The sequence below is a fragment of the Agelaius tricolor genome, unplaced genomic scaffold (assembly GCF_023055355.1).
Source record: "Agelaius tricolor isolate 1412-34295 unplaced genomic scaffold, bAgeTri1.0.p SCAF_1, whole genome shotgun sequence".
Classification (NCBI taxonomy): Eukaryota; Metazoa; Chordata; class Aves; order Passeriformes; family Icteridae; genus Agelaius; species Agelaius tricolor.
The window spans coordinates 102,113,217-102,135,717 of NW_027269261.1; the positions used below are offsets into that span (position 1 = coordinate 102,113,217).

At 34.5% G+C, this 22,501-nt stretch overlaps 1 protein-coding gene across 8 annotated transcripts in view; it reads right to left on the minus strand.

The window, feature by feature from the left end:
* Positions 1-22,501, minus strand: part of MAP3K7 (mitogen-activated protein kinase kinase kinase 7) — a 48,615-nt gene that overhangs the window by 9,551 nt on the left and 16,563 nt on the right. For 2 of the 8 annotated variants that reach the window (XM_071445898.1, XM_071445877.1), the window contains exons 6-13: positions 22,167-22,291; positions 18,480-18,608; positions 16,269-16,399; positions 15,773-15,854; positions 14,501-14,652; positions 13,730-13,889; positions 11,075-11,155; positions 4,776-4,840 (exon numbers count right to left, since the gene is read on the minus strand). In XM_071445898.1, the coding sequence (XP_071301999.1) occupies positions 4,776-4,840; positions 11,075-11,155; positions 13,730-13,889; positions 14,501-14,652; positions 15,773-15,854; positions 16,269-16,399; positions 18,480-18,608; positions 22,167-22,291 (925 nt within the window). Of the gene's footprint in view, positions 1-4,775; positions 4,844-5,048; positions 10,409-11,074; positions 11,156-13,729; positions 13,890-14,500; positions 14,653-15,772; positions 15,855-16,268; positions 16,400-18,479; positions 18,609-22,166; positions 22,292-22,501 lie in introns of those variants that run through there. The other 6 variants (XM_071445888.1, XM_071445873.1, XM_071445912.1 and 3 more) reach the window with 4 other exon arrangements.

Here is a 22,501-nt window from a genome sequence, read left to right on the forward strand (position 1 = left end):
ATACCCCCTCAGTGACATTAAATTAACACAGTAATGGATTTAAGACTATAAGCCCCAGCAAGTTTCTCAGAAAAATATGAAGTAAAAGGAAAGATGCTATTAAAATACAACTATTTTCAGGATGGTGTATTTATCATGAAATGATTCATTAAATGACTCCATTTTTCAAAATAAGCACTCAAATATACATTAACTAGAAACTATATTTCTTTATGACTTTATTTCCAAATATCCTACTTTAATTTAAGCTTTAAAATTCAGGATTCTGGCCCAGTAATGATCCAAAGAATAACAAGATTATACACACTGAAACATCCATTATTTCAAATGCATACTCTTTCTTCTGTGATGTTTATTAAGCATTTTGTGTTTTATGTTATTATCTAGAAACAAGACAATAAAACATAGAAATAATCTGATGGATATTATCAAGATGATGGCATCAGACATTTTGAAAAATCTTTTGTGTTGGAGTCTTTGTTGACATTAAGTAAGATTTAAGTTGCTGAACTTACTGTTAGTGTCCTCAAACATGAATGATAAACACACCCTGCTGATGTAAAAGATTAGAAGATAGAGAAAGCACTTGTAACAGCATGAAGGCCCTTTAAGCAAAAAGAGATTAGTTGAGTAACTATAGTGGATAGTGAAGGGCACCTGAGAAATACTCTAGTTACAGTAACTTCTCAGTGCTTTACCAGATTGTTTTGGTCCACCAACCAAAACCACATTTCTTTGATACCTTTATTTACATGAAATTCAGTAGATGTAGAAATGAAGGAATCACATCTGAAGTATATCTAAGAAGCACTACAAAGCCTAAGGGAAGCTTCCCAAGCTGAACACTAGTTAGATTACAGTGTTTGAGTGTTTGTTGAGTGAGATGCTTTAGGCCACTTGCATGGCAGCCCCTCTGACAGGTAAAGTCCATTGTATGGACTTTAGCAATGAATTTCTGCTACCCCTTCATCCTTGCTTCCTCCAGACTTGCTAGCAGGTTACTCTCAAATCATCTTTGCCAGGTGGTCAAACCCTCATGGCATTCTTAGCTGCCATTTCTCAAACACTTACAGTCTTGAAAAGCAGGCATACTCTGAGTAATAATCTTCCCAGAAGCTTAATTTAAACAGGCAAGATGATTTAAAGAAATCATCATTACTAGTCCTGTTTCTTCATCTCAACTGTGAATTTTATCTTGCTGTGAAAGGGGAGAAAAAAACCCAAATGTGCATCTGCGACAAATTTCACAATCTCGTGGACAGAATGATTCATCTGTGCAATATCAGATCCCCAAATTATCCCACTTAGTTTGCATGTACATGTGGGCATGTACATTCTGACCTTGCTTCTTAACTGTTCATATCAGCACATGGCTTTCTTTAATACAGTAATTTTTTTCACTTCAAAGTAAACTGTAAAAGTTATGAAGGCCCTGCAACAGTTACAACACCCCCTCTCCCCCAAAAACCAACAATGCCAAAACAAAACAAAACAATGCTTAAAAGAGGAAGCAGGTAGTTTTGGTGTTTATGGTAGTACTGTGAAAGATGAGTACAAAACATCCAAACCAACAAAAGACACATAGGCAAGGAGATGGATACCACACTGAGCATCAGATCACAACCTGCAGATCTTGGATCATTATGCCAGATATGTTTCTCAGTATCCATATAAAACATGAAATTTTGTAAACACTGCATGCAGTATTAATGGCAATTTGCTGTGTTCCTTCAAATCCCCAAAAATATTAGTCATTGCAGTTAAGAGGCTGCATGTTTCTATGTTGTAAAGGTGTTTAGGCAAGAGCAACAGCACCAGACAGATGACACACTAAAATGTTTCAAAATGCATGTACAGAGAAATAGGCAGAAGAAACAATTCCACTCCAGAAAAAGAGAGAAATTAACAGAGAATCACAGTATATAGACAGAAACAAATGAAAATGTAGCATTTGATTTTAGAAGAGACAGTTGCATCAGTGATGTTTATGTCACTTGGAGTAAGGACCAGTCTAAGGTCTCCAAGTGCTAAAATCTGTGAAAATTCAGACCTGAACACGTGTTCTCAACACCAAATCATGCTAACAGCTGATCCAAAGATGGAAAACCCTTGACCTAGCAAATTTCCTATCTAAACTGTTGATGCTGAGTAGTAAAACCTTCTGCAAAGCACTATTACTGTCTGCTGTTGAGAACACCAGTAAGAGCAATACTGGTGTTAAGCACCTTAAGTGTCTCAACAACATAAGCATAGTAATTGTCAGCCATACAAGCCACACAAAAAAATCTTCCAAGAGCACACAGACATAAAATAGACATACAATCATAAAACATACAAGGTGGTCAAATGAAAACAGACAAACAGGTACACAGGACCAAGAGTCTTGGACTACCCCTTTCAGGTAAGCACCCATATATAAAAATATTAATTAATAATATAAATATATATATTTATTTATATACAAGCCTTGTGTTTTCCTTCACCTTAAGAAAAATTCCATTCTGAATTGGAAAAACCTTTCTAATAAAAAACCCGTAGTAGCAACAGAACCATTTTCTATAGACACAGCAGCAATTTTCAGGAAAAATACATTCAGTAAAAATATTTCTGATCCGTTTTACTGTGTCAAATAGTTAAAAGCCAGAGAAGAGGCACCATGGCAATCCTTCAATTTTGAGTGGGATAGAGCCTTTCATGGCCTGGGTGAGGGAGCAGAGGGGCCATGGCTGCTTGGTGAAGAAGGCTGTGCCTCAGAGTGGGTGTAAGGGAGAATGGAATGAGGGGAAGAAGGATGTTTGCAATGAAGGGAGGGAGGGGAAGGGGATTTTCACATTAGAAAGGATACTCTAGATATGGTATAGTGCATATGGGGAGATTGGATAAACTCACCAGAGCTATATCACTCAGATGTTTTTTCTGCTTTGGCTTGTAGATTGCTTATATGGATAGCAGCTCAGAATTTTTAATAAAAAATCAAGGCACTGAGGTCCAGAAACCCATAAAGATTAATCTTAAGTCTTTAGCCATAATTACATTGTGCTCTGTTTCTTCATTGTTTTCCAATTTTTTAATATACAAGCATGCATACATCAAAAGTTAGCATTAGTTTCAGCAGACTCCTCTATCTCTCTTCACATCAAAAAGGGGATAAAAATTCATTATTTGTTTATATGGACAGTGCAAAAAATATCTTTGAAACTGCATTTTTCATGTGTGTTAAAATATTATGTTTTCCAGATTTCACCATGTTTCCAAAGAAACTGCAGGATAGCAACAGACAATTGTAATTCTTCCACTTACATTTCCAATATGCACACTATCAGAAGTAAGAAAGTAAAATATGACTCTACTTCTATAGACCCACAGGAGATATTGGTGAGCTAAACATAAAACAAAATTTCTGTATCCTTCTGTTCACAATGACAATTTAGCTAGAACACCCATACAAGCAGTAGAACAGCTTTCAAATAAAGATTATAATAATAGTTATTAAGATATGAAGCAAATGATGAAAATTTGAAATATCAACCATTCATTAAAATGAACAGAATGAAAACTTTTAAATAAAAAAGCTCTAATTAAATATATTCATACATCAATCAGCACAATTTGGTATAACTGATGTATTGTCACTTAATTTTTTCCCTTAAGTCTTGCATAATTTTAATTCTACAATTAAATGAATAGGCTAAATTAGTTCCTAAATTTTTCAGATTAATTTCTTTCTATTAAACCTGTCTTCTCTGAAGATATTAAAATATATTATGTAGACTTGTTATTTTCTGGTAAATGTACACAGTAAATTTGCTAATACCTACAGGCTTGATGAGGTTTCTGTGGCTATCATACTCCATGGAATTAAAGTAAAATCAAAGGTTATCTTCCTGGTAAATCAAAGGTTATCTTCCTGATAATTATACCCCCCAAGAATTACCACCCATTTTATATTATTGCAGTAGGCTGTTTAATAAGAAAACCTGATTAACCTGATCAATATGCTAAGCACCAGTATCCCACACTCACATAATAGTAGGAATCTCAAATCACACTAAGGACCAAATAGCCTCTGTAAATTGTTGAAGCAATTAAAAATACAAAATAACCACATCTGAATGAAGTATTAGCTATACTTTTCTCATTTAAAACTGAAATGAAACTAGGAGCATGTTATGTAGCATACCACTGTCTCTGTTTCCATGGCATTTACAATACCAGTCAAATAGCGATGTTATTACAAAATATCCTTTTGAAATAGTATTTTTTTAAAACAAAACTTTTTGACAACACCCTGCTGTAAATCTTTCACAAGAAATAGAGATATCTTGTAATTTACTATTCAGAATTCAGAAATTGATAATAAGTAACATTTATTATACTGATGCACATGCTTTTTATTTTCATGCAGAAAGTGAGTCTATATATAACTGTTTTACACAATAAGTAGCAATTACAATTGTTTCCTACATACAGAAAGATGAAAAGGCTTTCCTGTGTAACATGTGCCCTCAGCCAAATTAAGCAGTACACAAAAAAACGTGTACATAAAAGTGATAAATACTGCATAAGCTATACAGAAAATGCTTCTCATCTAGAGCTCATTCATAGCTACCCTCATGGAATCTCATTTCAATGCAATACAAACAACACTACAGTCTGCCAAGCTTCCACATCATTTCTATGAAAGCATCAAAGGTGAAGATTTCCAGGTCAGTTCCCCAGTACAGATTTGGTGCTGACTTTACTGAGAGGCAAAGAAGAGATGAGAAGGACATTACCTGACTGGACTCTGTTCCAGCAACACTAAGATCTTGAATGGATCTGCGCCTCTGCTGTCCGTTTCCTGCTGGGAAAAAAAACAAAACAAAAACAAACCAGTGAAATATATTCAGAACAAAATAAGAAGGGTGCGACTGTTGCAGAGGAGCTTGGAATTTGTACAAATCCACAGAGACAAAGTGAGAGAGGGGGAGAGACAGCTGCAGAATTTTAACTCAAAACATGCTGGCCTGTCAACAAAAAGTATACCCTAATACAATAACCACTCCTACCACATGAATAGCTGCTGCACTCTACTCCACCATCTTCTGTCACATGTATTTGGTCAGGCTTAGTACTTGGGGCAGGAGCTGATGACGACATCTATTTCAAGTGCGTTACGTTATGGGGATTTCTAAAAGCTAAACCACAAAGATAACAGGCTGCCAGCTTTAACCTGTTGCTCTTTGGCTTGCTCAAGGAACACAGCAAGGACTCCTGCCTGCGTGACACTCCCCTCAAGGAAAGTAAGAAGTGAAAGCGCTTCCTTCTGCTCTCCTGTCTCCTTCAGGGGAACGAAACTATGTCCTGTTCTCATGCTCTGAGAAGTGTGAAAAGGGGACCGTTCAGCTAAATCACATCTCACCATCAACCTACGAAGCACAATGCTGTAATCTTTTCCTCTTCTCCTTCCACCTGTTCGCAATTATCCACCAGTGACAGCTACATAAAACAGTTTAAATTTTAGCACTGACAAGCAATCAAAGGCATTTTCAGGAAACAAAATCTCCTTAAAAATAAAAGGAGATTATGCAACAGAATCTCCCTGACTACTTTGATTTTTATTACAGTGATTGTTTATATTATCTCTTGAGAGCAGGTCAGCTGTCCAAAAGGAAACACCAAAATGTCCTGAGTAACAGCTGACAATGCTCAAAATTCTTGCTCTTAACTCTGTGCATTACGTAACTCTGCTACTGGAAGGGAGCATCTGAAACATGTACTGCAGCCATGGCAGCCCCTCGCCCAGCAGCCCCACACTCAGCCACCAACACGGCTCACTCAAAGCCCTGCAAAAGGCATCACATTGCTGACCTTTTAGATACTTCTCATTCAGCATAATTCCCACGACTCCAAGCCTATCCTGACACATGTTTTGAATTGCAACAGTTACTACAAAAATGTAAGACTATTTAATATTAACTGATAAATTTAATAAGACTTTAATTTTTTAAATATATGTATTATTACACATAGGAGCACACTACCACGAAACAGCAATACAAAATGCTTAGTGTCACTTTATCAATTTGTCATGATATTTTAAAATTTATAGAAGGTACTTTAAGAAACAAGCCTATAAGATAGTCAAGCAGGATTCTAAAACGAAAAAGAATATACTTTTTGCTCTGACTACAAACGGATTTGAATTGCAACTGTTCTGTGGTCTTGGTCTTTTGCTTCTGAAATTCAGGGAAAGTATATACTTACCTAAGCAACAACGGCTAAGTTTGTTTAATACTTTCATATGGGGATCTTGTGAATTACAAATCTATGTCAAAATGTCTGAACTTGTTCATTTGCAGTGAACTTTTTCTCTATGCAATTGTTTAACAAACAAGATTATATATTTAATAGAATTCTGTGCTGTGGATACTTCATCTGGCTGCCACAGCTCATCTCAATATGCAACATATGTGCAATCCACCCACAACTGATACAAAATTATGTGCACATTTCATTCAACAACATTGTTATAAAATTAGCTCAGCTGAAATAGGCTTGCAAAAATATCTGAAATTCTCATTTCAGATTAGCAACATTTGTGAATTTAAAGAACCCAGCGCATGTGTTGCTGAAATATTAGAACATGGCTGCCAAAATGTTAAAATAATCAGGGTGGGGTGCAAGAAAGAAAAGAAAATGCCTTGCGGGAAGGGAAGGGGTGGGAGGGAAAGAGGGGCCAAAACTACTGTTGTAAAAAATGAACACCTTTAAATGAAATATCTTCAAGTTAGTAGCATGAGGGAAGAGCAAGCTCAACTAGGCAATGCCATTTTAATTAGTATAATACTGCAGACATCTGGCAAATAGCTTCAACAAGGCAGAAACAGACTACAAATCCACAAATACTTATTGCTCCAGATTCAAGACAAATTTCAGCTGAAAAATACGCTGTACAACAAAACAAAAAATATTTATTTGAAAAGCTCATGGGTACTTTATGCTTTCCTCTCCCAGTTTTGATCTTGTTCTTACCTCTATGTCCATTTAAAAATATTTTTTCCTCATATAAAACTAAGAGATTTGTACATGGACAGAAGTTAATCCACAGTAACTTGATGTACAGTGTCAGGCTTTTGGTGGTTTACAGGATTTTAAGATTAAAAAGCAAAAGTCACAAATATACTTCATGGCCTCAGGACAACCCATTTCACATAGTGTTATTTATTTTCTAAAATTAAATTCTAAAGGAACAGGAAACTTCCATCACGTCCTGCCCCACATACTCTAGGCAAAAATAAATTGTACAACTTATTAAGCTTTTGATCACCGCCCCCACCCAGCCGCCAAATATCCAGACCAGCTATGACCTCTTCTCCCTGCCCTTTAGCAGATACTTGCAGCTCCTTTTACACTTTCTTATTTACTCACAGTCCTCTCTCTTCCTTACACACCTACAGGGCTCAAGCCTCTCTCAGAGTGCTGGATGATTAGTGACTGCAACACTGCTATAAGACATTCTGAAGAAGTTAAAACATTGATCTGAATTCCAGAAGAATTAAATGATCTTCCCTGATAAAGGGAAGACAAGGGTGGGATTTCTGGCATACATTGATTTTAAAAGTAGATAAGAAAAACTACAGACCTACAGCATCCATAATTCCTATCCACCTTCTAAAGACCTTCTACAAAATGTTCCTATCTTGAGTAATCATTTATGCAGTGTCAATGCTATAAAAATTGTAACGCTGTGGCACAGTTTCAGATGACAAAATTACAAAGCCAAATGCACACATGCTAAATGCACGAGATGTCTAACATTGCCAGTGAAGAGAAGGCTGTACTTGTAGGTATATTTGCTAGATGCTGCATGAATGGTTTCTACCAAAAAAGTATACAAACTAGAATTCATTTTTTTTGTTTCTTGAAACATAAGGATACTTAAACTTTTTGCACTTATTAGGGTTTTCATTTTTTATATATAAATATGTATATAAAAATAAAGTTGGTGCTTATAACCTGTACTATACATACTGTAAATGAAAAAAAAACCAACTGATACATCACTAGGCTATCTGGTTACAGGATATCACCACTGCAAACTCATTTGCTAAGCTGTTACACAAAGGAGGAATTTTTTGACCCATCTTTCAGTTTTTAAGTTTTGTAAACTAGTAACACAAAATAACATCTCAAATGAACAAATAGCTCTCTTCACTCTTACAGTACTTATTTAGAAAGAAGAGCAAATATATTCTAAAAACTTCCCCTTCTGACAGTATTTTACCTTTAATTGATAAAGTATGTATTTTACGACCTTGGAAGCATAATCAGTTCATGGACGAAATGCAGTTGAGGCAACGCATTACGAAAACCCCCAATGATAGCAGATGTAGCACTCATACTTCCAAAATAGCCCTGCCCAAAGCAGCTGACTCATGGTAACATGCCTGCCTGGTGCTTCCCCTCTCTGGGCAGCAGCTGCTCTACCATGTGCTCAACACAACTCCAGGCAGCAGCACAGACCGGCGCTTGTGCGGCTCCGAGGACAGGGACGAGCTGCTCGCCCCACCGAGGGACGTGCCCTGGGAACTCTGCAGGAGCTGGGTCTGTGGCAGAAGTAGCATGGAACATAACTGGGTGGGACTGAGATGGTGGCGACAGTTTGGGGGTCTTGGAAGCTTAGGGGTCTAGAAAGTGAGAAGTGTGTTCAGAGGCCAGAACTGAGAGCTTTGTGCTGAAAGAGTAAAGAAAGGAAAGAAGTGAGAACTATACAGATGAATATAATTAGTTTACTGGGCAGATGATCATGTTCTGTCATGTAATGATTAATATCATTTTTTCTAGCTTTGGGATTATTACTGGAAAGCTGTTCTGACAACCGGAAAGTTTTCAATATAAAGCTCAGATTTATTTGCAGACAATTTACATGTTTTTTCTGTAGTGCCAATACTGTCTTTTAGCTTAAGTAGTCATCTCTTCCTAGGTTTTAGCAGCAGATTCATCTATAGAAAATAATTATTCATTCTCAGCTTTCACTTTGTGAGCTAAAAAAAGCTATGCTTTCAGATTTGTTTTTCTACTCTCTATACCCCTCATATCCTAGTAACTCTTCTTCATATTATTATTTGAGTGCATGTATGTCTCTTTCATATGGTTGACCAGAAGAGTATGTTCAATTCCTGATTCAAACTCAACAAGGGCCAGTAATAGTGTCAGTGCTTCTTTATTTTTCCTGGAAATGCACCTTAAGATTTCACAGTTTTTCACAACTACATTAAATTCGTGGCTCATACTACCTGGAATTAATCTGCATGCATGTGCTATGATCCCATGTTATCTTATTAATAGAAATTGTTGTCAGTGCATGACCCTGGATTTTACCCTATTTCTATTCAGTCACAGCAAAATTCTCCCTACCTATGTGATATTCTAATCCTCCTCTTAATAAATAGTTGCTTCTGATAAAGCATTAACTCAAACTTATTTCACGTAAATATTTTAGGAATAATTTTTGAGAAAACTCCTTAATATGCTTGCTCCAACCCTATACCTTTTTTATTTCTACAGGTTTCTATTTCTTTCACATGTATTCCAAATTCTTGAAATTCCCATCCTGACAAGTTCAATTAAAATAGACCAGGTGAAGAATTTTTAATGACTGCCTCTGCCTAACTAAGAAACCAATAGACTGGTACAATACAATCTGTTTTGTGAAAACAACATTGTATTTTATTTCACTGACTTCTTCACTATTGCCTAAAAGTTTCAAAGTTTCTTGGAAGCCTCAATGTTTTTATGGACAGACAGTGTATGGAGACAAGAGGCACTCATTAGCTTCTAGAGCTTATTTACCAGGCTCTCATCATGAGTTAACACTGAAACTGGACAGATGTCTTCACTTTTGCTTTCCTTGCTTTCTCAGGATTTCATTTATGTCAGTGCAGGCCAGGACTGCTTGATAGTTACAGTGGAAAGCTACTCTAGTGAACTTTTTTGCCAATTTGTTAGCCTCAGTGCCAAAGAGGTTTGCTTTTTTATGGGTGCTATTGCTCCTTGGAATCTACTTTCTCATATTCTGTATTTTTACTGTAACCTTCAATAAAGTTATCTGAAAGAAATGTTTGTACAAAATTATCTTTTGCATTCAACTTTTTAATACCTAACGATATCAAGATTTACAAAGAAACTTCCTCAGATGACAGAAATTTAGAATAGGAGGGCCATGGTTTTTAGTGGATTCCTAGATACTTTCACTCACATTTCCTCATTTTCTGCTTCTGACATATCACTCTGAAGTGACTTGCATACTGTTAATGGTATGCCTATCACAGTTTGGGATTGATTATACTTATTTTTAGGCTTTGAGAAGTATGAAATGAAAGAAAGAAAAATGTCATTCTACTAACTAAAAAAAGACTTGGAATACATGAGAATTATTCATTAAATTCCCAAATGATATTCCCATCCATGGTGCCTGATTATATTAATTTTTTTCCTATCAAAAGCCTCTCCGAGTAATTTTAGTTGGCATTAACTTAAACACAACAGCAATACCTCATGCACACACATTATAGCCCTAGAAAAGCGTACTCAAATATAAGAATTACACAGACTACGTGTTAATGTTTTAATCACAAATATCACATGGATTTAAAGTTCTGTACATCATTTATCTTAGGTTTTTTTTCCACTATGATCTGATTAAAAATGGGAGCCTAAACACAACAAAGATCGGGGCAAAACAATTACCTAGACAGGAATTTTTCAACTTAGTTCCATTTTCACCAAATGAGGTACTGTAATACAAGACTGCATATATAGTTTTCCTCTATAAGAAGACTCTGAACATCAAGATCTTAAGGGAAAAAGTCCTTTATCAGTAGAAGTAAATTTGATTAGGAGATTGAACAATTTACTGATAAAAGTAAGTTGGTAATAAAATATCATGCTCCTCTTTACTGAAGCATTATGAAAAATTTAGTAGGATAATTTCTGGGCCTGTCCTAAAGCAACTGGAGCAAGAAGTATTTCAGCAGTCTGATCATTATTCCGGCATCTTAACCAACTGACCCGTTCACCTGGTCTGCGATACCTGGTATGATGATCTCAGGGACATCCAGAATGTTGCCAAATGAAGCAGTTTTACGATGGCCTCGTTTAGGCTTGGAATAGGCTGAAAAAATACACATATACAATACACATGCAAAACACTAAAATGGCAAGAGCAAAATTATTAAATTCCTAATACTGCATTTTTCATATATTTGGTTAAACTAGAGTTCATGCAAAAATGTGTCATGCAGAATAAACTGCATTGCCTTCCACTCATGCTTACACATAGTAAAGCAACTGTTAAAAAGCAAAAAATGCAGAACTAGCCATCATTACAACACAGTGTAATTAGTTATAGTTAGCAACACAAAAGTCAAACACAGAAAGCAGCATGGCAACACAGAAGGGAAAACCAAATGTAATTATCCAAACAGAAAACAAATTAAATTATTTCAATTCACCTATACATTCAGAAAAAAAAAAAACAACAAACCTTGATTGCCTGAACTTAACTAACATTTTCTCTTTCGTGTTAGGCACAAACTATTTTATTAAAAAGTCTAATAGCTAGGTACTTCTGATTCTTTAAATCACCTCCTTTCAAAGGAAATCTCATCTATCTCTGAAAAAATATTTACTTTTACTACATTTGACAATCATTCCTGCAAGTTACTCTTTTATCCTTCCAGTGAAGATTTTTTGTTTTGAAAACTGGATATAACTACCAGCTTTTAAATTTTTGAATAATGTTCAAGAAACATTATACACCTTGAAATAAAATCTAATCATACTTTTTTTTATTTTACCGCTTCTGTAGTTTAAGATAGATAGTTCCTATTTGAAGAAAAATCTGAATGCATCTCCCAAAGGTAGAACATTGTAGCATACTCATTTCAGTAAGTAATGGTGATGTGCATTACATGATTTACTCTTACAATTAATCCAGAGGACGATGGAACAAGATTAAATCATTTTCAACTTGATTTAACAACAGCCCAATCCTCACCCAGCCGTGCAATTTTGTTCAGGTTCACAGCATATTATTTCTGTCACATGGTTAACAAGATTAAAAAAAGAAACCAACACAGTGCTGTTTTACCTCTTTTTGAAAAAGTTATGGTCAGATGTGCTTGACCTCATTTCTCATAGTCCACTACTGCATGAAGCGATTTCCCAAAAATTATCCAAAGAACCCCAAACCAAAAATAGTATGTTCAATATGTACATTTATTTCAAGAAAAAGAAACCCTTCAGTCATAACAAAAAAACACCAAAAAGCCCTTAGATTACTTTGAATAGTAATTATAATTTCAGAGCAATGTACTTAAAGAAGACAAACTAGGAAAATTAAAAACTCTTACAAAGGAGGGCCAGGCTATCTCTGATAATGTCAAAAAGTTACATTAAGAATGTCAGCGACCAAAGTGAGTCCTGACATGTTTTAAAATAAAACCAGCACAGTGTTATTACCAGGTAAGTACACAGCTGCCTTCTGTGTTAAGAAACCTTTATAGATATTCAGGGTGAGATGTGCTACACAGTCATCCAGTCAAAGACTGACAATACAATAGACAGATTTTGGAATAAGGCTTTAAAATAAAAACATTAAAGTAAAAAAAAAATAGGGCAAGATAAATATTATTTCAGTACCTCAGTATTTAATAAAACAAGATCCTGGAGTAACCATAACACAATGAAGAACAAAAATGAAATAGCCATGGTGCACAAGAAAGCCAGAATTTGGATGTGTAATTTCTTATTAATTGCAGATACTCGACTACCCTAATTTTAATATTGGTATAAAAATACTCAAACAGCTAAATAACCCTGAACTAACCAAAGTAATTTTGCTTAATTATTTAAATCTGTGCTTATATATAACACAAAAAACTTTCACATATGGAACTTAACACCTGAAGTTTACATATATTAACAAACAGTATTTTGATGAAGAAAAGAGACAAGAAAGTGTTTGCCAAGTGTACACATTTTTATTAATTTGCTCTTCTGGGATGAATCAAGATTGCTTTCACCATAATATTATGTATTTATACTTACAGATAAATTCTAATTCTCTCACAGATTTAAGGTTTAGAGATGACAGTTTATATCTGACGGAAACCTGGCAAAACACCTGTAGCTTTTTTTTAACAAAAGACAACAATGCTTTCTTAACCTGGTGAATAAAATCTAATTACGTTTCTCATTTTGAAATCTGTCACAGTGGATTTTTAAACTTATTTGGGAACATGAACTTTAAACCTACCTTTTCATTTCAGAAGTATTATAGAGACAACCCTGAAGAATATGTTATTATATAAATAATTACGCTAGCAGAGGTGAAATAACACTATTTCAGATAAAAAGGAGAAAGTTGCGCATTTGGAATAGAACTGATATTTAGAAGTCTCATAATGCTTTTTTAAAAAAGGTAAAAATCTAATTCAACAAAATTTCTAAAACTTTTAAAATACTCAATTAAAATACTCAGTCTTGCTGAGTGTATAACCATAAACAACGGCATTTTCCCCCCACAATTAATAAAGGACAATCAAGACTACAGGAAAACTTTTAAGTATTTTCATATAGCTACTGTTGTCAACTTTCTGTAAGACTATGCATGTTTTACGTTTTCCTTCCTCCTTTATTTCTTTCCAGTTCTTTAGTTTACTCCCCAGACATCATTAAATTTTACCTGTAATGGAAGCTATTCTTGCTTCTATTTCAGACATGTCAGCGCTCATCCTTTTGGCTTCTCCGGAAACAAGGGCGGACGGTGGTCGTGCGCGAACATCTGACAAGCTCTCAACACTGCTCCCACGAGATGGGGGCAAACTCAAACGGCCAGGGTCACCCTGTTTAACAGTCACACCTTGTGAAAAAAAGTTCTGCACAAGCCCCTCCATATTATGCACCAGTACGTTTCTACAATATGCATTTTCAAAGGGACAAGATTTAAAATTCATAACACAATAAATGGCAATAATTGGTATCTACAAATGGAATATCTGCAGCTTTAAAAATAATCTAACTTCACACAGATAAAAAAATCAGCAGAATTAGGCCAATATTTTAATAAGAGTATCTTTGTATTTTTGCATTCTACTTTAATTCTACTTCAAAATTCACCTAAAATGTTTAATCCATTCATGTCATACTAGTATTTTGGTTATAAATTAAGGAAGCAATTTTCAAACATACTTTTTAAATCTAATAAAAACCTTTGAATACATTGGAGATGTATTTAAAGGGATTTATTAGATTAAAATTAGAGCCTTCCAGTTTACCTTTTTGGCACCATACAACATTTTTCTGTCCCTTTTCTTTTATATTCTTTTCCTATAACTAACTGGACCCAATTTTGTACTATTTTGAATGAGGACACATGTTTCAGAGCAGACACAACACTTATGTCTACCCACGTCCATTTTGTTACTATGGTTCAAAATTGCACCTGTTGGCTTACCGGCTGCTTGGCTGTATTTTTGATTTGCTGTGCCAATTTTGATTCTAAACGTTTAATAGTGTCATTGGTAGAAGCTCCTTGGAAGTCACTTGGCTCCATGTTAGCGTCGCTCTTGTTACTTGTGTTTGTAGAAGTGATGTCCATGAATGAACCTAGAAACCAGTAACAAGGAAAAGCATTGGAGAATGTCCACTAAAAATACTGAAGTGCATCTCTTCACAGCAAAGCTCTCAGATGTCTAACTTGCCCTTAAATCAACACTTTTAAAAACTTTTAATGAAAGACAAGTAGCAAGACTGCTACAGATCAATTAGTATAAGAAGCAAGAGCAGTGAAAAAAGAATATGTATCTAAATACTATGATAACATTCTGAAGTAAATCTTTACCTTTCTTTGAAATTTTTAGGGTAGCTGTTATATTATATTAACAACACAGCAGCAACCTCATTCACAATTAATGACAAAGACCATCATTAACTACAGAGCAGCACAAACACCTGAAAAATATCAGCCAATATCTATTCATGGTTTGACGTGATAAATTCACTTAAAATCGTGTGCTGAGAGGTGGAGGAAAATCTACTAAAGTTAGTGAAATGCTAAAGCTGCAAAGATTTTTTTAATATAAAGATCACTAAGCTGCAAAGTAGTCAGTGAAGCTTTATCCAAAATAGCACCAATTTCTTTGGTGATAGAAAATAATTTAACCAAGCAGAGGAAGCTGGAGACATGTAAAATGAAAAACTACTTAAGTGGAAAAAAAAGTACTCTAAGCAATGAGAAAACTAAATGATTTTTTACTATTATTAAAAAAAGGATTTCTTTGAGGGCAAAACTACCTGAAAGTCTAGCCCACATTTTGTTCCATCCACCAAAATTTCTAGTCATTTTTCTTGCACTTAAATTACTGTGTTTACTGTATAGTGAAGAATAGTGAAACATTTTAAATTGACAACTCCTAAACATTACATATGAGTAAAAGAGTGTCAATTGCTAGCAACATTCATGGGGAAAAAATGGAGACATTAAACCTGAGCATTTGGAGACAGCTTTTATTATAAGCTTTTTCTTCATTACAAGTACACTTCAGCAAAACCATTTGACTGAGAACACTAAGTATGAAGTATTAACAAAATAAATAGGGTCTACTGATGCTTAAGATTTTGGACGTATTTTCCATTTTGAGTTCAAAATCAATGTAAGAACATGCTTTACAATCTATCTGCATCATTTCATGCTGCTGTTCTTTTTCTCTAACTTATACAAATGTACCTGTGCTAGTGGCAGAGTTGCTTTGGCCTTCATCTGAATACTGGCAAGGATATTGCAGAGGTTCATCAGCTCCTGGAAAGTACTGTGAAAAACCAGTAATTATTTAATTAAAAAGTAATTACAATTGTTTTAAAACTATTTAAATAGTACCTCATAATTTACAAATGTAAATTATATATTACATTTATAATAATTTATTTAGAAGATAAATGAATGCAATTATTTTCAATAATGTAATACATTAGATACACCTATGACTTTGTTTATTTTCTCAAATCTATTATGAGTTACTATACCCCTTCAAAGAGGAAATATATACATATATATATATATGTATATAAGATGAATTATTTCCCTTCAATAACTTGGTAATTTTTGTCAAAAACAGAGAGGCAAAAGAAAACATGCAAGCCCACCTTTGGAGTGTGATGAAAAGCATACTTTTTGTACATCAATTTTCCAGCTTAATAGTTTAAGAAATGATTAAAATATTTACCCGCATCAAGTGTGTCATTATTTTAACAATTTCCTCCATGGATGGCCGTTGGGAGGGATCCTTGGACCAACAACGGGTCATCAAACTCTCAATTGGCTTAGGTAAATTCTTGATCAGTGGTGGCCGAGTACCTGCAATGGAAATTATAAAACACCTTTAAACTTTTTAAACAGACTCTAAAACAACTGAAAGTGTCTGATCTTGCTCCAGTATTTTGCTATATAAATAAAGGAAAATGCAGAATTAATTGTAATCTGGATGAACTGGCTGGTACTTAGTTTTCTCTCTTACAAACAAAAAACTGACAAGAAAAGTTCCTTTGCACTACACAGCAGCAGTAGAAAAAAATTAAACTTTTCCTTCTGTACAGGTTTGAATACATTCACTGACTGACCAAATACAGCATATTACAAAGGCTAATGACATGTTACTTCTTTCTCAAGAATAAAATTCTAGAACAAATTAGAAAGCAAGTAATAACAGTCTTTGGTTCCTAATGCTGTATTCACAAGAAAAAAAATGTCAAAACAAAAAACCCCCCAAATGAACAAAAACAAAATAAAAAACCAACAAAACAAAACAAACAAACTGAAAAACCCAAAAGACTTAAAAGTATTTTTGAAAGCTGATTTTGAAAGCTGCTACTAAGAACATCCTGAAAAATTATCAGGCCCTGGAACTACCAATTTTCTGTGACTTTTTCATGGTCTATACTCATTTTTAATAACATTTTACTTCAACTATTGTATAACTATTCAGCTGTTTTTTGCTTCAAGTTCCTCCTCTTATTACAGTTGTGCTGGATATATGAGACACAGTGATGGTTTGCAAAGAAAGTAAGTATTTAAGAATATATTAAACAGAACAAGTAATACATGAAGTAAGAATGCCACAATAGTTTTAAGTGAGATGAAGTGCACTAACACTAACTTCCCTTCTTAAGAAAAAGGAAAAAGAAAATGGAAAAAGATAAAGATAAAATTTTAAAGCAAAAGTAGGTAGAGACAGTGAATTTTAAGGTATACTCCCACACCTTACTGAGGCTTCCTAATTTAGCACTAGATTTACACTTAGTTTTACAGTAAATGCTTTTATGCAAGGCACATATCACTCCTAATCTCAACATCCAGTGTCCTTGAAAAACTGGAGAATCTCATTCTTCATTCAAAAATGGCATTTGCAAACACTTCTCTATATGCATTATTAAGACTATAATATTAATTGATTCCGTCTCTGTCTGCCCCATTCTCTTCTTTGAATAGGATATGCCTGTGCTCACCTATGCTTCTATCATTTACTACTGAAGTAATGACACTCAGGCAGAGTACCAGCCTTCATTGCTTGTTAAATTTTTTCTTCCAAAAAGTTGGTGCTAGCCTTGATGTTGTCTCTCACAAATGGCAGAAACTCTTTGCAGACATTCACTGAACTACTTCACTATCATTACTTTATTACTGAAAAGATTGTTTTGTCATGGTACCTAAAAACACAGCAGTAAAAAAGTTACACTTCCAGCCTGAAGATAGCCTACTCTACTACACTGACCAATGTTACACTACAGCTTTAAAGAAAGCTGTCCATTTGAACACAACCACTGTGTCCTGTTCATAGTCTAAGCTCCTGAAAATCTGTTCTGCATAGCACCTAGCACAGTAGAGTGCTGCTCCATGAGTGCAGGTACCTGGGCATAAAGGTAAAACCATTCAAACAACAGAATAAAAAAAAACAAACCCCAAAACACCACAGATGAAAAACAAAAATAACATTTTTAATGCCTAATGTTCCTGGAGGAGGTTTCATAGTTTCTAAGATTTATAAACATAGGTTAAGTTACTTAAAGTTACACATTTCTTGTAGACGTTCACTTAAAAAAAAAAAAGTAGCTAATAAATGTAGCTAATAAACCATCATTTAGCCAGGTAAGAGGTTTTTCTCAGATCACTTTTAAAATGGAGTGATGTAATAAAGAGGGCATTACTCTCCATCCTTCTTTGTTCATACACCAGTTACACTGTAGCAAACACTGTAGCAGCCAAGTAACTCAAAACCTACACTGACACAAAGTGGCTGTTTAGTCTTTGTGACAAAAATGCATATTCAATGAAGCACAAAATGGAAACACTAGTAATTTAAAGCTGTACATTAAGAATGTTTAGCAAATTTATAGGTCATATACACAACTTCAAATGCAATAAAGTATTTTCAACTCACCATTGTGAACTGCCCACATTATCCGGAAAGCTGGACCACCAATCTCATCAAAAGGTTTCCTACGGGTGATTACCTCCCAGAGAATAATACCCCAACTGAAAACGTCACATTTTTCACTGTAATTGCTACCTGGAAGAAAGCCATCAATATAATTTGACTCTTTTCTATGTAACACGTCAAAAAGAAATATAGTTTGAGCAGATCATAAAATCAGGCGGGAAAAGATCTCCAAGATCACTGAATCCAACCTTTCACTAAACCACAGCACTAAGTGTCGTGCTGAGTCACTTCTTCAATGCTTCCAGGGATGCTGACTCCACCACTCCCCTGGGCAGCTTGCTCCAATAAATAAATAAATAAATAGCTTTACATACTTACTTTCACTCACATTTAGTTTGCTGAGAAAAAACAGTTTTCTAAAGCTGACTGATTTATGCTAACTTAAATCTGAAATCACTTGACAGTATGACTGTTAAGAATGCCCCTCTCTGGGAATCAATCCTTTTCATTTGGAGTCATCTTGAAATGCTAAAATGCATCACTTTTCTTATATGATATAAACTGGAATTTATTAGGTTTTAAAAATCTCTTGCATTCAGGGTTTAATCGATTATGTTTGCTTCCTCTAAATATTCTTCAATTCACTTCCCACCTTAGTCACAATATGCCAGCCAATAACATCTCTCATATCCATTCCTCTTAATTAATTACAGGTCTTCAGAAGAACAACTAAGTTACCACATGAACAAAACAGGAGAGTCCTCAATTCCTCACCATCTTATTTCCTCCTTGTTTATTATTCTTATTCTTTTTGTAATGTCATTACTTAATTAAAATTCTTTGACCATAAATTCAATATTTCTAAGACTCCTAAGGCGCTGAAGACAGGTTGGGGATATAGAATAATAAATAAAGTTGTTCAGAGGCTACAAAGAAAGAATGTATGCTTTGCAACCATAACTCATGCAAATGCTAATAAGAAATGTGAATGGCTAATGACATGAGACTATATATATATGTGAATATGAATTATAGGAGATTTGCTCACCTATCTTCAAACAAGCATTAAAATTGGCATATAGTGGCCAAAAGATTTTTTTTTTGTTTATACCTGATCAGAAAGCATTATTCAGACTAATCATTTCAGTAACAGTGGAATTAAAGAAGTCAAGTTCCATGTGAATACCCACCATACAGCAATAATTGCAACAGGCTCCATCCACTACCTGTGAGCCAACTTCCTCTGCCCCCATACCTCTGACAAACTGCAAGGCAAATAGCCCGTTCTCTGGTCAGTTCCAGTCCAGCCAGTTTGCAAGGCAAACACAAGAAACAGACTGCAGCATGAACCACAAGCCCTCTTTAAGTGAAGGCACTAATTTGGACTTTACAAAACTCTTTAAGAATGTGGATCTCAAAAACTCTTGACATCTGTATCAAAGTAGCTGAATGTGGCTAATGAGTTCAAAAGGTACGAAGAAGAAAAAGTCAGCTTTATCAGTCAGCTTATTTTCAAAAATGTTGGGGAAAAAAAGTCATGTAAACAATTGCAGATCACTAAGGAAAGCAAAACAGTCTCATCTATGCAGTCACAGAACTTCTGTAACACACAGCCTATAAAACTAAAGTAGTACTATTCCCCTATTTGAGCAACGGAATTCTACTTTATGGCTGAGAAGTCTTGGACTAATTCTGAAAAGTGAGAGTCCAAAAGAGGTGAGAAAGTATTCTGTATTGTTTCCTTATATCCCAAAGCAATTTAATTTTTTTTAAAAACAGTTTCTTCTAATGGGAGTTCTTATATCAGAATTGCTCTCTTTCATTTCATCCTGATCTATAGCATATTGTTTTTATTTAGATTATTTGATTTGTACAAGGCTTGAAGTGCCCTAGAGCCTTAGGTTTAAAATGGGGGAAAAATTCTTAATATTACAGTAACTAGTTCACTAAGCAACATGTTCTGCAACAGATGCTTTTCATGCATTTATTGTTCTCACCTAGAAACCTTGTACTAGAACAGCATCAAATTAATATTGCCTTTATTCCATTGTTGAATTCTGCTGGAGTAACACAAGCAAAGAAATTTTTAATAATTTTGCCATTTAAAGTGGTTATTTTTAGTAGTTTAATGACTGTTCTAAGAGTAATTTGATATGCTGCATTGTAGAAGATGCATCATACTAGATTCTTTCCTCTCCTTGATATTTGTGTTTTTATAATGATTTGTCTATTTATCAGTAAATGCTTTCAGTTAAAAGCACATGAAAACAACTGTAAACTGAAGGCTTCTTGCGCTGTCCAGCAATAACTGCAATACAAAGTTTCTTTCTACCTTGCTGGATTCATACACTAGAGGAACTAGGATATGAACTGCAAATCCCTACTACAATACACTTATTTATATTCATTTTATATTAAGATTTTTTATGAAAAAAAAGTCTATCTTTAACACTGATTGTTCAATTGCTTATTTCTAAAAGAAAAGAAATCTCCTATTTATACAATTTAATTTACTAGAAAACAAGTGTTAAGAAAAGAAGCAGTCCTGGCTAAAAAAACAGAGGAAGTGCTTGAATATAAAATGACATAATGGAAAATTTTCAGGCATCTGAGTGAAACAAATAATCCTCCAGTTGGTACTCTAAGCAATATGTGGAAGAAAATGGTACCTTCAGAACGTAAGTTCCAAAGGTGATGTTTGGGAGGAATTCTAAAACTGTATATGGACAGTCTCTGGAATAAGGACAGTAAAAAGAAAAGAGGTCACCTGGATCCAGAATCTGGGAAACCACTGCTGCACATTGTCACTTGCCAAATATATCAAATCAAGAACACCTGCTTCCTAAAGCAGGAGGGTGACTCTTCCAGACCATTGCTAAATTGCATTGATAATTAAGGTATAGACAGATTAAAAGGTGTTTAGTCTGCAATTTAATATCTATGGGTTTATTTCTATGATAATAATGCAGCAATTATAGGTATCTAATTATCAAGTATCATCAGTCTTCCCCAATTACACTCCAAGAAATAGCTTGTTTTTCTACATAACCAAATTAACTGGTATTAACAAATTCCTCAGTATGTAGGAAAGAGGAAGTACATCAAATCTCTAGATTACACAAAAAGCAGATGAAGATGGGAGTTACAAGAAAGTGGGGGATGAAAAAAGAAAGCAATTATGTTCAATTTAGACTCGAACAGGGAAATTCTAAAGTTAAAAGCTAATCAGAGTAGGGAGTGAAAGTAGTGACAGTGTATTTAAATGACAGAAGAGTTTGAAATGATTTAAGAATCTTAGAAACAGCAAAACTGGGGGGAAAGAGCCCTCTGGCTGTATTTTACTGACTTACAAAATAAGGAACTGCTGCTGTCTAAAGGTACACCTTATGTAAATCTCAGCAATGACAAATAAAGGTTCTACATCTTCATGTAAATAAATATCTAATAATAACATGAGAGAATTCGTTCAGTGCTGTTCTTCAAACCTATGCACAATTATTTGACAATATACACTTGTAGAGATTTTTAAAAAAAATGTTAGACTTCTGCCAAAACTCTTTCAGTTGTTACCTCAACTTTAGTAAACTTTATTTTAAAGACTATATGACGCTCTTATTCTTACACCACATTAATTCACAGTTGCATCCCTATAAAGAAAATGTAATATTAACACTGAAGTTTTATTACCTTCAAAAACTTCAGGTGCCATCCAAGCAGCACTTCCTTTGTTGTTGGTCATGTGTGTTTGAATATCACAGGCTGTACCAAAGTCACAGATTTTTAGAACTGTCCCCCCAGCTACCAAGAGTAAACTGTCAAAGAAGAAAAAGGATATTAAACCACTTTTTTTTTTTAATCCAACAACTATCATTCTAATATAGGTGAATATCTTAGGCTTTGTATCTCAGGGCTTTGTTTTATAATCTGGGAAATAAAGAAGGTCATTTGTGTCTAATGTGAACACATTACATATTTTAAAGTAACCCAATATATGATGTAATTTATTATTATTTCTATATACT